Here is a 14232-nt window from a genome sequence, read left to right as displayed (position 1 = left end):
AATGCACCTTCGGCTCTCTATTGAGGTCTGCTTTTTATTCCTGCACTGCTGAACTGGTGCAATACGTTAAAGTGAGATAAGTATATATTTTCTCACTCTAACTTATTGCACCAGCAGCAGTGCAGCTAAAGAACAGACCAAATGCGTAATGAGTACAAATTTAGTCCTTGCGGCGGAACAGAGAGAGAGAGAAAAAACGAAATAGGTACAAAAAGTGCAGCTAGACAAATGAATTCCTATTTAATGCATCATTTATAATTCAAATGCACGGATACACAAAGCTATTCCACGCATGCGCCGTGCGCTCTGCGAATGCGGGCGGCACTGCGCGGGACGGATGACAGTTTGCGGTAGTTTGCGGCAGGAAGAGGGTGCAGTGAGTTATCATCGTTGTGTGTCGGCGTTCCACGGCATCTTCGCGTGCTCGTGCGAAAACCGGGCAGCGATAGTATCTCGGAGGAAGATCGCGGCCGCGAGTGAGATAACGGAACATAACCTCGCGCGGTGAATACATATTGTACGCGACGGGTCGCCGCGCGATTAAATGAGACGGGGCAGTATCTGAGCAAGTACCGCGTTCCGTGTGCGAGCATGTCTACGCATGCCACCCTGGACGACGACTGTGTCTCGTCGAGGCTGCAGAGTCTGCGGTTGACGAATCACCGCGAGGACGAGCGCGACGCGACGGAGAACAGGGCGGGCGACCTCACGAGGTCGACCGGCAGCGACGGAGGCGCCGGGCCGTCATCGTCGTTTCCGTCCTCTTCGCGAGGACCGTTGCGAAACATCACCGTCGCGGACATCATGTCGCAGACGCGACGCGCGCTCAATTTCGTCGGCGACGAGGATCAACCGACGAGCTCGACGGTCGCGCGAAACGACGCGTCCATCTCGAACGGCGATAAGTAAGTAGTGGGCAACTTCAGGGCGATCCGCGGCAAACGTCAGAACGTTCACCACGTGGTCTCCCACGTGTTCTATTGATTATTTGCTTCTGAATTGTTTTGAAGGTATTATGTGAGATATCTTAATCGGTATATTCTTGAATCTTTCAGCCGACCGCCTACTAATGCGGCGAACACGTCGTATTTGGAGGGACGACCGCAGAGCAACGTTGTTCTGGAGAACTTGCCTGCGCAGGGTCAGCCCTCGACAGTCATGTACAACTGGCAGGGTACAAAGGCGACGATGCGCGAGAGAATCGCGTTTCTCTTCAACAATGAGATACTGTCCGACGTGACTTTCCTGGTTGGGAGAGGGGCGCAGCAGCAACGCATACCAGCCCACAAACTAGTCTTGTCCTGTGGAAGTGCCGTGTTCGACGCAATGTTCAACGGAACGCTCGCGACAGCTTCCTCGGAGATAGAAGTACCTGACGTAGAGCCAACTGCTTTTTTGGCGGTGCTACTTTTTTTATATACCGATGAGATACAAATAGATCCTGAAACTGTGATGACGACGTTGTACACCGCGAAGAAGTATGCGGTGTCGGCTTTGGAGAAGCATTGCGTCGATTTCTTGAAGACCAATCTAACCAGCGACAATGCCTTCCTGCTGTTGACGCAGGCTCGTCTGTTTGACGAGCCGCAATTAGCCTCGGTCTGTCTGGACACGATAGACAGGTTTACGACTGAAGCCTTCAACGCGGATGGATTCACGGACATCGACATCGACACGTTGATGATAGTCTTGGAAAGGGATACTCTTCATGTCAGAGAATCAAAACTATTTCAGGCCGTCCTAAGGTGTGCTATAATATTGTAACATGTTCAGTTCTTGTTCCGTCTATATATATTGTTCATCCCTAATGCTTGATTTTGTGTTTTAATCACTGACTTGATGATTTGAATTTTTCTATACAGGTGGTCAGAGGCTGAATGTGTTAGACGACAGTTATCAGTCACTCCGGAGAATCAGCGTTTGGTTCTAGGCAACGCTCTGTCGTTGGTTCGCTTCCCGCTCATGTCGAAGGAAGAATTTACGGCGGGTGCGGCACAATCGGGGTTGTTAAATTATTCCGAGGTTAGTGTCGTATAGTGCGACTTCTATTAATTCAATTTTCTTTCATGACTATATATATGTTATATCTTCCACTTTCCGTTAAAAGATTTACAGGAACCGTTGCGTGAGATTTAACAAATAAATTTTGTAGATCCTGTCTTTGTTTTCATATTTCATATTGAATCCGAAACCTTCAGTGGAATTTCAAACGGTGCCGCGATGTAGCATAACAGGCAAGGAGCAAACTGTGTGCAGATTTCAGCATACCACAAGCGAGTGGGGATATTTTGGAACCAGCGATCGTATTCGGTAATGATATGACTGAAATTCTGTACACGTATTTAACTGATGGTAGTGCTCGACGTCATAAACGTATCTTAATTTTCGATACTGCTAATCTCAGATTTAGCGTGGACAAACGTATCTTTCTTATCGGCTACGGAGTTTACGGCAGTATGCAGAAACCAGCGATATACGACGTGACAATGGAACTGATTCACACCGCGTCCGGGAAAGTGATAGCTAAGAATACAACAAGTTTCAGCTGTGATGGATCCAAGTATACGTATCGGATAATGTTTAAAGAGTTAGCGGAAATCTTGCCAAATACGATTTACACAGCGTCAGCAACCTTCAAGGTTACTAAATCTTGCGCATTTATTTAATTGCTGCTAATTATACAAGTGGCGATTTGTTGTTGAAAAGTCTGACATGCTCGTTCGTATTTCAGGGGCCACTATCCTATTACGGCATAAAGGGATTGAAAACGGTGTTAATGGATTACGATTCGGGAAACGGGAAAGTGAAATTCGAGTTTAGCAGCGAGATGGGAGAGAACAACGGCACATCCATCGAGAAAGGTCAAATTCCTGAGCTTATCTTCTATACGTAATATCTTGATGTAAAATGACATTCCTCGTACTTGCTTGACTGTCCATAAGGATTCATTCAATTGGTAGACTGTAAAAGTACAGACTGTGGTTTTGCCGAGTTTTGTCAATTACACATCTTGTGATCGTTCATAGAGTAGCGATTTAATTTAAGTGATCCACTGGCGTGCTAAAGGAATTAATACGAAGGAATATTCAAGATTCTCTCATAATTTTGGTTGAACAATATTGATCAATAAATTATTATATACATGTACATTACGATCTTTTTCAGCAAGTATTATGGAATATATTCCTTGTCTTTCAGAACTTGGATATTAAAATGATTTCAGCATATATCGGCTATAGCCAATGTTAATTATTAATTAATTGTACAAGCAAGAGGTCAGAAACGGAGATGTACAATCTATTTTTCTATCGTTTTAATTGAGATCTGTGCAAACCAAAAATATAGTTATATAATAATGTTAAATAATCTTTAACTAAGTACACATACATACACGTACAACTGAGATCATCATCTGTACATTTTAATTTTGCCTAAATATTTTGCTCGGGATATGTGTACGTTATGTGACATCATGAGACATTAAGCGAATGGCACTTCAATGCAAAGACAATTGCTGCAATAAAGCCTAAAGTATGTTGAAGTATTTTTTAGTGAAAGTTGGTATATTTTGATAGTCGCATTGCGCAGAGCAGTGTAGATCTTGTAGATTATGTTGCCGTAATTTAACGAAAAATTAATATCGAATAAGAGTAACAAATAAGAAAAAAAAAACTATCTTGAAATCGATTCTTCTCTCTGACAAAGCAACATTGATTTACTTATCGGAACTCCACTTCTAATACAGAATTTAACATATTTCTGTATTCGATCAAAGAAAATATTTAAAGTTTGGCCTTTGTTAACAAAAATTACTCTAGTTAATAATGTTATTCTTAGCGCTTTTAGAGATGAACGTACGTATGTACCAACTCGATACTTTTCTTGGAATAGCATATACATACGATTTTTATTTGTGATTATATTTAATACTGTGAAAAGTGTATATTACAATGTTACATAAATAAAGAAATTATTCCATAATATCTCGCATGGTATTTTAATAAATATGCAAGACATAATTGCAATATAATTCTTTTTCAAGATTAGTTGAAGATTCCATCGTTAAATTATAATATTTCAAGGCAGAAAGTTTTGTCTTTATTATTACCGATTATTATTGAATAGTGACTTGCAAATAAAAAGATTTATTTATTGTGAAATTATGTTACTTGAAAATAAAGAAAAGTTTATTGCTACTAAACCTGCATTGTGATACCATCTGTTAGTAGTCTGTTCCGATTTGTATCACTCCACCGCTCTATTAGTTTCAAAAAATTCCGCTATAAACCTCCACTGTCCTCGAGTGAAAAATGAGGTAGTTGTACAAGTCAATAATGCATCAATCCGCGTTTTTATTTTCACATAATGCAATTCGATAACGGATAAAATAATGTCTTTCTTTTCAGATACTATTCAATAGCGTATGGAATATATTTGTTACTTGCAAATATTACTCGACGGGCGCAATTAAAAATTTTTATTTTTATTGTAAATTGTTCCACTCAACAAATAAAGTAAAACAACCAAATTTGTATCTAAACAGAAAAAGAGGGAAAGAAGATTACAATATTGATAACCTTATAATCCTTGCTGAAGTTAAAAAATATAATTTAAGAAACTCCCGTTGTATCGCGATAAGAAGATAAAAGCTGAAGGCATAGAAAAAGAAGAAATTTCGAATCTTTTGTCAACTCATAACATCTTGCATCTAAAAGGAAACGAAGAACTACAGACTTTAAAGAGGAAAAGCAGGAAAAGCAACTGAATATTGGTAACGGGCAATCGGAAGGAAAATGTATGAAAAATTCGAGGTATTGGCTAGCGGCTTTAATTAATTCCGGTAAACCAGCGTCGCGAGCTGCCATCGAAGCCGCCAACGGGGAGTTGCGCTGCTGTATACACTGTGACCCAGTAGCGTTAGTCACGATTGAGTGATTCGCACAGTCGATTGACACAGGATACTTCGTTGCCTCGTAAATAACATTTAGCCGCCAGTCCGCTGAGTATGTGATCATTGCTCGTTTTAAGGCGGTCTGCAGCCTGAAAAGTGAAGTAGCTACGCGTTCCGTAATGTGAGCGTGATCTGCGCGAGCTCTCCGTTTTACGTGTCGAAACATAACCTGTCGTTTCGCGGATTCGCGATCCGTTTGACGTTCGGCGGAATTTCGCGGCCCGTATTGACAGAAAGCGTAGCCCCCTGCGCGCGATTATCGGCGTGATTGGTTTCTCATTGAATTTTCATCCAGCAGCTCGTGGGAATGTCGAAGTCATGAGGATTGCCGTGTTACGTCCAGTAGTGTACATCTCGTCTCTATGGCTAAGGGAAAATTGAGGGGTTCTGACTCCAACAACAAGGTAATGCACGTGCAACGGCTGCATTCGCAAGCGCATTCCTTTTTTCTTTTCTTGAAATATAATACTTACGCGCGTTCTTAGATAACAGCGTCGAATGCAGCTTTCAAAAATGGAGAGACATATACATCGGAGTTTGAGATCAACGAGACGCCACCCAGCGCTAGAACGTTGCTCACCAAGGGTTACATACAGGATGAGATCAATTCGTATTCGGGTATATTTTCAATCTAATCTAAGATGCATATAAAATGTGGACTTTTATGTTATGCCTGGTAACAATTCACATGTGTTTGTTGATATTTTACATTACGTCAATTTGCAGGAGCAACCGTGTCAACACGCGGGCGTTTTATGACAGAACAGGAGAAGCTGCGTTGTCCAAATGAGAGGCCACTGTATCTTTACATACAAGGCCATGCCAAACACAATGTCGATTGTAAGTGGATCGTTTAGTTTTTGTAGTATTACCGATAGAGATCCATGCTTAATGGTTGTTTCATTTAACAGTGGCGATACAAAAAATCAACGAAATAATTAAGACGGAACATCAAAGTTCCTTAAACAGGCCAAGCAGGTTCACAAATGCTCCACCACCCCTTATGAGTTTACATTCCGGAGTTACAACTGTAGTAAGTGTTTTTGTTTTATATCTCTCATCTCATTGCAACAGACTTTTTGCGTGATATTGACTGATCTGATATCTACAAATTAATAGGAAAAGATCTGTGTTGGTATCGAGAATGCACCACAAGGCTTTGATTTACGTGGACGTATATTAGGCGCTGGTGACGCGAATTTGTTGTATATTAGGGGTGAAACAGGTGCAAATGTGACTTTAAAGGGTCGGGGATCTCAGTTTATCGATCCAGTTTTAGGAGCGGAATCTCCAGAGCCACTTCATCTGTATATAGAGTAAGACTGCAAAAATTATGTCATTCGGTATCGCCCGATGATAAGGTGCGATTGATAAGATATCATTCCTGTTTATAGACATCCAAAGCCAGAGGCACTGCAGAACGCGAAGCAACTGGCCATCAATCTAATACAAACGATACAGTCCGAGTTGCAAACTTATATTCAACAACAACCGCCACCGGTACAACCTCAGCAAGTAATAGAGCAATCGCAAATACCGCAAAGTACGTTTATTAAAATGTCGAATATAATAATTTTATAATTAAATATTATAATTAAAAGAATTTCTTATTTATGATACAATAAATAAAATAATTCTTTTCCATTTACAGCCCAGTTTCAAACTATGAACATCGGTACTTTAGGCCAGCCGAATGTAGTCACGATACAGCATCAAGGTACGTACGAATCGTGCACTTATAATTGGATATTGCGCAATTGATATTTTTTCCTCAAGCGAACTTCGAACTTTTAACAGATATTATGCAACATCCGCAAAGTAATGTTGTAACATTGCCCGCAACAATTCTCACAGCTACTGTGGCTGGTAATCCGGGACCTGGAGTGTCGGTTCCTCCTCCGGGAGTGCATATACCGCCTCATTCTGGACCGTTAGTTCCACCTCCGCAAGCTCAGGTACGCGGCTGAAATTTTGATCAAGCGTTTTACATCACCCCGCGAGGAAATCTTATAACGCAAATACGAATATCTTCTGTTTGCAGGAGATACAGACCTTCATGCCGCCGCCGCCGGTCGGACAGGTACAATTGATCGGCCCGCCGTCAACAGTTAGTCAGGTTCAGTACCAGATACATCCCGGTCAGCCGTTGCAAATCCAAGGTATTCAACCGGGATCGCAGTCGTCGCCGCAGCCCGTCGCGCAAATGTACGTAATGAGCCAGCCACCGCCGCAGGGCCCGGCGCAGCCTAGCTTCATGACGAGCGGCAACGCGCCAGCGAGCGGCGCGGTCTCCTACGTGTATACGCAGCCGAGTGCGGTGCAACGGCCCGCCACGCCGTCGCAGGGCATCATCGAGACTGTCAATGTCAATCTGCAGCAACCGCCGCCCGCAGCCGCGCCTCTGAATATTACGCAGCAACCGCCTCCGCCTCCCCTGTTACACCTACACTTCCCGCCGCCCAACTTTCCGCCGAATCAACCGCCGCCGCCCGTGCCGCAGACCTATCAGATACAGTATCAGCAGGTGCAAGCGTCTCCCACGTCTCAGTCGCAGACGCAGTTCGTTCTGCAGCCCGGCGAGCCGATCGTACCGCCGCAGCTGCAGCAGAATCACGAGCAGTCGCAGGCAGTTGCTCAGCACATAATACCGCCGCAGTTCGAGGGCCACCCGCCGCCGTTCCATCTGCAGGTGCCGCCGCCGCCGTCCGCACAGACGTTCCTAGTGCCAAACGCTCAGTCGCCGCAGCATCACGCGCAGCCGCCGCTCCCGCCTGGCAGCGAGATTCAGCATCAGCAGGAGGGTCCAGCGGTGGAGCAGGGACCGTTACCGCAACCAGTACCGCCACCGCAGATCGTGCCGCCGCCGTCGATCGGCCAGATGCCGAACTCGATGAACATTCTGACCAGCGTGCCGCCACCCACGCAACCACCGCCGCCGCAGAATGCCGCGCCGTGGTTGTATCAGGCGCAGCAGCCGCCGCAGCAGATGCCGCAGCCGCAGGGACAGCTGCAGGTAACAATGACGTGCATCCGGCATCTCGTTGCTTCTCGTTGTTCTCGTGGACGACACTTAATTTTGTGTTTAATTGCTCGTAGATGCAAATGCCGCCGCAAAATATACCTCTTCATAATGTACCTCCGCCCCCGCAAGCCCAGATACAGTATCATCCGCAGCACATACAATATCAGAACGGCCACATACCGACGCAGGTGCATTATACGATGCAGCCGCCGCATCAGCAGTTCGATCAGAAGCCCGATTCGCCGGAGCAGCAGAAATCACACGGCGTAAAGCGAAGATTCTCGGACGTTGAGGGAGGTCAGGTAAAGTACCGTAGAGTTGTGCCAAGTTAAAGTGTGCGCGATGGGACGGCATTCGCATATGGTATTCATGCAAATCCCCTTTGAATATGCATCGCAGGAACCACCGCCGCCGTATCAATGCGCTCCGCTACCTGCGCAACGCCACGGCACAGGGTAAGTCGACAATTGCACAATTACTTTTTACGCATACGCAAGAGACGCTGCGACATATGTATTAATGTAAATTTAATAAAGTTACGTTATGTACTCCTTGTACAAATCATGTACATTCCATTCTTGCATGATACAAGAAGTACATAATTTACTGTGTAACTTTGGTAATAATTTCACATGTTTAGCGATACCTCTCTTGGTAGACCATGAATGGAAAAGAGCATGTACGTTTGGAAGGGTCTACCAAGCGTAAAATTCGTGTTACTAAAAGAACTGACAATTTCCAGAATCGTAGGCTACTGTAGCGTAAATGTGGATGTCGAATTTTAATCGAGAATTAGAGAGAATTTTGTCGAAGAGAAATTATCGTTAAAGAAACGAATGCTTCAAATCGCTTACGCTTCACTTGTAGCAAACGCAAATTTATACATAGATTATTGTAGAATTACATGAAGAAAATGTAAGCCATTCTGTCGTCCTGTTTATAGAAAGTCTATTCTAGTATTATGAGGCATTGCAATAATGTTAAAAAGTATAAAAATAACAATCTAAATGCTACATGAGACTTTTTGCAATAAGTTTTTTTTTATTCATAGATGTATCACTGCGATTCCTGAATCTTGTAAATCAATAATTGTAGACAAGATCTTTATTGGTTGTAAGATCCAGATATATCCATATCGATTATTTTCCAAAATAAAATATTAAATTTCCCGTGTTTGCAAACAGTTTTTAATTTCGTAGAAAGTCTGAATTCCTCATGTTATTCGTCAATATTCGATAATTGTAATCATGGATATATCTCGCTCTTTCACAAAACATCGTTTCTTTCTTTGACTTATGTACAATCGTACTTTGCTTATTTTGGAACAACTTTATTATCTTTGCACGGAGTGTAAAGATAATAATAAACTTGCATTTTCCTCATGTCCATCCATGACTCTAAGACGTCGGAATCATCAGGTACAGCTTTTGCCAGAATCACTAATTATGTGTTCTCTTAGTATAAGCGGTAAGAGCCAAAAGAGGCGGAATGCGACACGGTACATAGTTGCTACTTTGCAGCTATAACAGCGGCTAAAACGATTATTTGAACGTACGTCGTAATGTCTCGCGACATTACGATTACGTTCCCAAGAACGTTGTAACGTAAGTTCCGACATCATTAACTATGGTATCTGGCGAGACCAGATATTTTCCATATTTCAGAAGTATCCGAGGGTGTGCATCAGGTGATTTTTGTCTTAATGCTTGAAAAGTATGAACCGTTTACTTTGGAATTAATAATTCGCACCTGCATTGTTTAAGCAGAGAAGGTGATCGACAACAGCAACTCGTGCACGGTCCGTCACCCACACCTGCGGGCGTGCCACATGGAGATCGAAACAAGATGCTAATGCCACCTCCACATCCAGGTCTGTAACTAAGAGTATTTAGCGCGAAAAAGTGTTGGATACCTTGTGGAAATAGGACAATAGGTGGTGATATGTATATAGAGAAGATACGAAAAATTGCCAGCGGAAAAATTGCATTCTCGAGGAACGTTCTCTGATCGCGTAATTCGAATTCCTTCCCGAATACAATTTTCTTGCTGGCGATTCATACTTCTTTGTTAATAATCTACATGTAGAAATGTAATGTCTAGAAATATAATGTGTAATATATAATCAGGAGAATAATTAAATCTTTAAAAGTACAGGTGTCCAGCATTGTTTTCTTAATACTCTTAGACTGTAGTATACTATTAATGTAAATAACATTTTCTGGTAAGCATAATTTTACATACATACATATATATAATATATGTTTGTGTGTGTGTATATATATATATAATATATATGTGTGTGTATATATATTATATATATAAACTTTTCTTGATCTTTTGATTTACATCTTATTATTAGCGAATTGCTTTTTGTGATTTGTTGAGGGGATATCTGCGGAGACGGACGTCCGGCATAACGTAATCTTGGATTATTGCGATCTCATCACATAGAACGCTTTTGATACGTGGTTATCCTCAAAGATTTTTTATTATTATTATTTTAGACCAGACCAAAAACTCTGCGCACTGCACGTGTTACATACATATGTACAATCGCGATGATACGTGCGTGTGTGTCCCAAGTATATTAATTTCAATGCTTTTTTTCCATATATAGTGCCTTTTTTATTCAATAAATCTGCGTTTTCAGATGCAAGTGTAACCTGCGATTTTCCATTTCAGTGTTTCTTTGTCTGGCATTTAACCATGCTTACTGTTATTAGGATTCTGTTATACAAGACCTGTCTTTTCTCACACATATGTATATTTTTAAAATATTACTACCTTTAAGTTCGTTCTCCGTGTATCTTGGACCTTTGTATTCCTCAGGTAAAAACGCGTCGCCGTCCGATTGTACTGCCCAGGAAGGATACAGATGACCATTGCATTTAAACAAAATACGAAAACGATAATTTGCCATCGAATGATAACAGTTTATCGTATCGTGTTTTTTGTTGCAGTGGAAGGCCTGAGCAGTTGCATAATGGAAAGTGCGAGAAGAGAGATCTGAAGAATGTAGTTTTAACGAATAAGAATTTACTTTGCAGATAGGATATATGTATATAACTGATAAGAAGCTTCAAATTCCTAGTGAAACCGATAACTATCCGATATACGATACGAGATTGAAAAATTGCGTTGCTTGCTTTCAGACTCTAGTAGCAATCGCTAAAATGCTCCGCTAATTTGGCAATGGTTAACGGCATGACATATTGTCCCAATTACTATCCAAGTCTAATCTCATGAGATTAGACCCGAGTTTAGAGGACTAAATTTCTCCTTATTATTATTGTTGCTACAGTGATGTCTTACAAGCAGCAGATGAAAACCGGCGGCAGTCCTCTCGTAATGCGGATGTGACATTAATTGCCTTGCAATTAGATTTGCATCTAAATTTAGAAGACTCGTTCGCTTTTGTATTTTGCGTTCACGGTCACGGGTTGGAATCGTCGAGATATCAATTACGTTCCGTTGAACATAATGAACTTTTCAGTTTGTTATGTTACTACAATATTCCATCGCGTAATCCACCATGTTAAATGCGACATTACGTTATGCGTGCATACTTAAGAATACATGTCGTATCTTTCTCTTCATATCATTCCTCTTAATCGTTTAGGTGAAAAAAGGAACTTGGACCAGAAAGCCAGTGGATTAGCTTCAGGTATGTCGGGCCTACGCGATACGGCATTGTACACGATTGTATGCATAAAAAAATGAATATTCCCCATGTCCGTGGCATAAACTGCAGCGCGTGATCTATTTTGCGAGTAGGAAATGAGCAGAACGTAATGGCGGAATCTGGGAATATCCACGTCGGAAACGGTCCACCGCCCCTGCCGCCTCCGCCCTCGCCGCAGGCGCCGTGGCAGAATCATCATCCTGTGAGGGTCCCTTGGGGTAGACCACCACCGATACCGAGGGACGGGGAACCTCCAGCAGTCTGTCCTGGATTGCCTCCTATCAACATGCCTCCACCTCAGATCAGGCCGAGAGGTAGGCAATCTTATTCATCATCCTCGCGCGTATGATATCTGTACTTAACTAATAACTTATTAATTATTAATTATTCTTGTTAATTATTAAATATTTCTCTATCTGGCATTTTCAAATATTTTTTTAAAATTCCATTAAATATTATATTTTTTGAATAATTCTTAAATAGTTTTAAATAATCTTAATAATATCTTCTAAATAATCTTAAATTATTTTGATGAATAACAGTTTTAGATATGATACATATTTCTTCTTCTTCAGTCTTTTACAATTACTTATATCAGGTTTTTGATTATAAACACGTTTGCCGTAATTCGTCAAATTGCGACACGCAATGTTCCAAGCCGTAGTCAAAGTCGCTTAAGAATGATAATATGGATGAATCGTGTGTCCTCAGGTCCCGTTGACGGCAACCGTTCTCCAACTCAAAACGCCGTGTTGGAGCAATCATTGGGTGTCGAGTACAATCAGATGCCGCCGTACACGACGAAGCCGCCGCCCTACAACGCGCATCCGCTGATGCAGTCCATCTGCAATCCGCCGCCACCGCCGCCGCCGCATCACCAGCAGCCGCGGCCGCAACACCCCCCGCAGGCGGTGCAGCATTATCAGGTGCCAATCTCGCAGACATATCAGCCGCCAACGTCCTGTCCACCGTGGATGAACTGAGAAAGCTGCGAAGCCGCAGCGGTGCTCCTTGTTCCGGTACCTTGACGGCGATCGTCAAAAATGCGGACTTATCGGATGCGACGCAGTTTCCGGCGTTCAACGAAAGCGCAATAATGTGACAATGATGAAGCCACGTGTGATACGAGCAGCGATTCGAAATCACGTTACGCATCTGCGCTTGATTGTTCCTTAAATTATTACGATTTAATGATCTATTTGTACTATAATGATCCTCTTAATGTAGCTGTTACGATTGAACAATCTCTTTCTCGACGAGACAAATTATCGACTATGTAAAAATATGTACATGTTTTGAAAAATATTTATATATTGTACAATATATTCGAATCGCGTATACTATAGGACAAAGAGAAGTGCTAAGCGCGTGATTACATAATGAAAATAAACTCCAACTCGGCGCGATCAGTTACTTAATTGCGCGCCTCGTTCTTGATACGCAGCGAGCGTGACTTGTACAGTGCAGTAGATACGTACACGTAATCGCCGAGAAAGATAACAGCGTTATTACTTCGGTCGGATAGTTCCGTCATCGCGCACTCACCGATGACCACCTGTTTCGTATTCGCACGCGAGTAATAATCACATTACATTGTCTCATCTTTCCTCCCAACGAAAACGTGTATCATCTTTCCATTATGTACTTCTAGACTAGATAGGCATGTACATGTATTGCGCGATATATGCGATTTTTTTATGCAAGAACCAATAATAAATCGTTATTGCCAATTGAACGAGGCAGGCTGAATATCGACGATCCTCTGCCCCGCGCGCGTGCGAAACGAAATCGGCCGGCGTTTTTCGGCACCGGCAAACAGCGGTAAAACCGCACCGTTTCCATTTGCAGGGCGAGCAATCGTCGCAATTAGCCCCGTTAAACGCCGCCGGGTCGGCGCGGGTGCGGGAAGCGAGGAGCGGCGGATCAAATCCTCAACCGAGGCATCCGTGTTTCAGGACGATGACGAGACGAGGGGTGCGCAGCGGAGCAGCGAAATTCCGCTCGATACAAATTCGATAAAGCCGCCGCCGGCCCCGCAGGACTCGCTCGTTATCCGGATCTGACGATCCGCCAGCTGTTACGTCGGAAAACTCGCGGCTCTCGTCGGATTCTCCGCTGCCGCTATCCGATGCTTCGGGGTGGCTCGATTCGCCGGGTAGCGAAGCGTGTTATGCGCCATTGCGGCGAAGTCCTTCCCCGAAAGCGAAAGACCAGAAACGAGTCCTTATTGCGGGTTAATCCTCATTCGCGACGTTAAAGCACTGCTGTTGTGATAATTTCCGGTGAGATGATAAAGGCTAGATCAAAGTTTGAATTTTCGGAACAGAATGATGGGATGCTATCAGATCTTTGGTGATACATTTTGTTAGTTATATTATATATAGCTTTGCTTGAAAGATTGTACTTAATTAAAACATGCTTAAAACATGTTGATACAAAAAATTCTTGAAGATATAATATGATCTCGCAAGTGCTCTGCAAGTTCGTGCTAAAGTTCGATGCGATTGTTGAATCAAGTCACGGATAGAGGTAACGCGATCGCATGATGCCGTGCGCGAATTGACAAATTACACGCGT

At 42.7% G+C, this 14232-nt stretch overlaps 2 protein-coding genes across 3 annotated transcripts; both read left to right on the top strand.

Annotated features, from left to right (window-relative positions):
* Positions 1–294: 294 nt before the first annotated feature.
* On the top strand, positions 295–3983 carry LOC105278503 (BTB/POZ domain-containing protein 1). Its single transcript, XM_011337642.2, has 6 exons — positions 295–905; positions 1056–1745; positions 1863–2022; positions 2153–2310; positions 2405–2639; positions 2732–3983. Exons 1-6 carry the CDS (start codon positions 592–594, stop codon positions 2891–2893), a joined length of 1719 nt encoding a protein of 572 aa, XP_011335944.1. The 5' UTR covers positions 295–591; the 3' UTR covers positions 2894–3983.
* An 898-nt stretch (positions 3984–4881) lies between these two features.
* LOC105278504 (extensin) lies at positions 4882–13390 on the top strand. Of its 2 annotated transcripts, XM_011337643.3 has the most exons (15): positions 4882–5355; positions 5437–5569; positions 5678–5791; positions 5863–5984; positions 6071–6267; positions 6346–6494; positions 6603–6668; positions 6749–6906; positions 6993–7964; positions 8048–8275; positions 8373–8428; positions 9740–9843; positions 11593–11637; positions 11748–11969; positions 12367–13390. In XM_011337643.3, the coding sequence occupies exons 1-15, from the start codon at positions 5314–5316 to the stop codon at positions 12636–12638; spliced, it is 2880 nt and encodes a 959-aa protein (XP_011335945.2). In that variant the 5' UTR covers positions 4882–5313; the 3' UTR covers positions 12639–13390. The 2 variants fall into 2 exon arrangements, with proteins under 2 accessions (XP_011335945.2, XP_011335946.2); XM_011337644.3 differs by lacking the exon at positions 11593–11637.
* Positions 13391–14232: the final 842 nt, after the last annotated feature.

Source organism: Ooceraea biroi, chromosome 1 (genome assembly GCF_003672135.1).
Source record: "Ooceraea biroi isolate clonal line C1 chromosome 1, Obir_v5.4, whole genome shotgun sequence".
NCBI classification, from domain to species: domain Eukaryota; kingdom Metazoa; phylum Arthropoda; class Insecta; order Hymenoptera; family Formicidae; genus Ooceraea; species Ooceraea biroi.
This window is presented reverse-complemented; position numbering and strand designations above follow the sequence as displayed.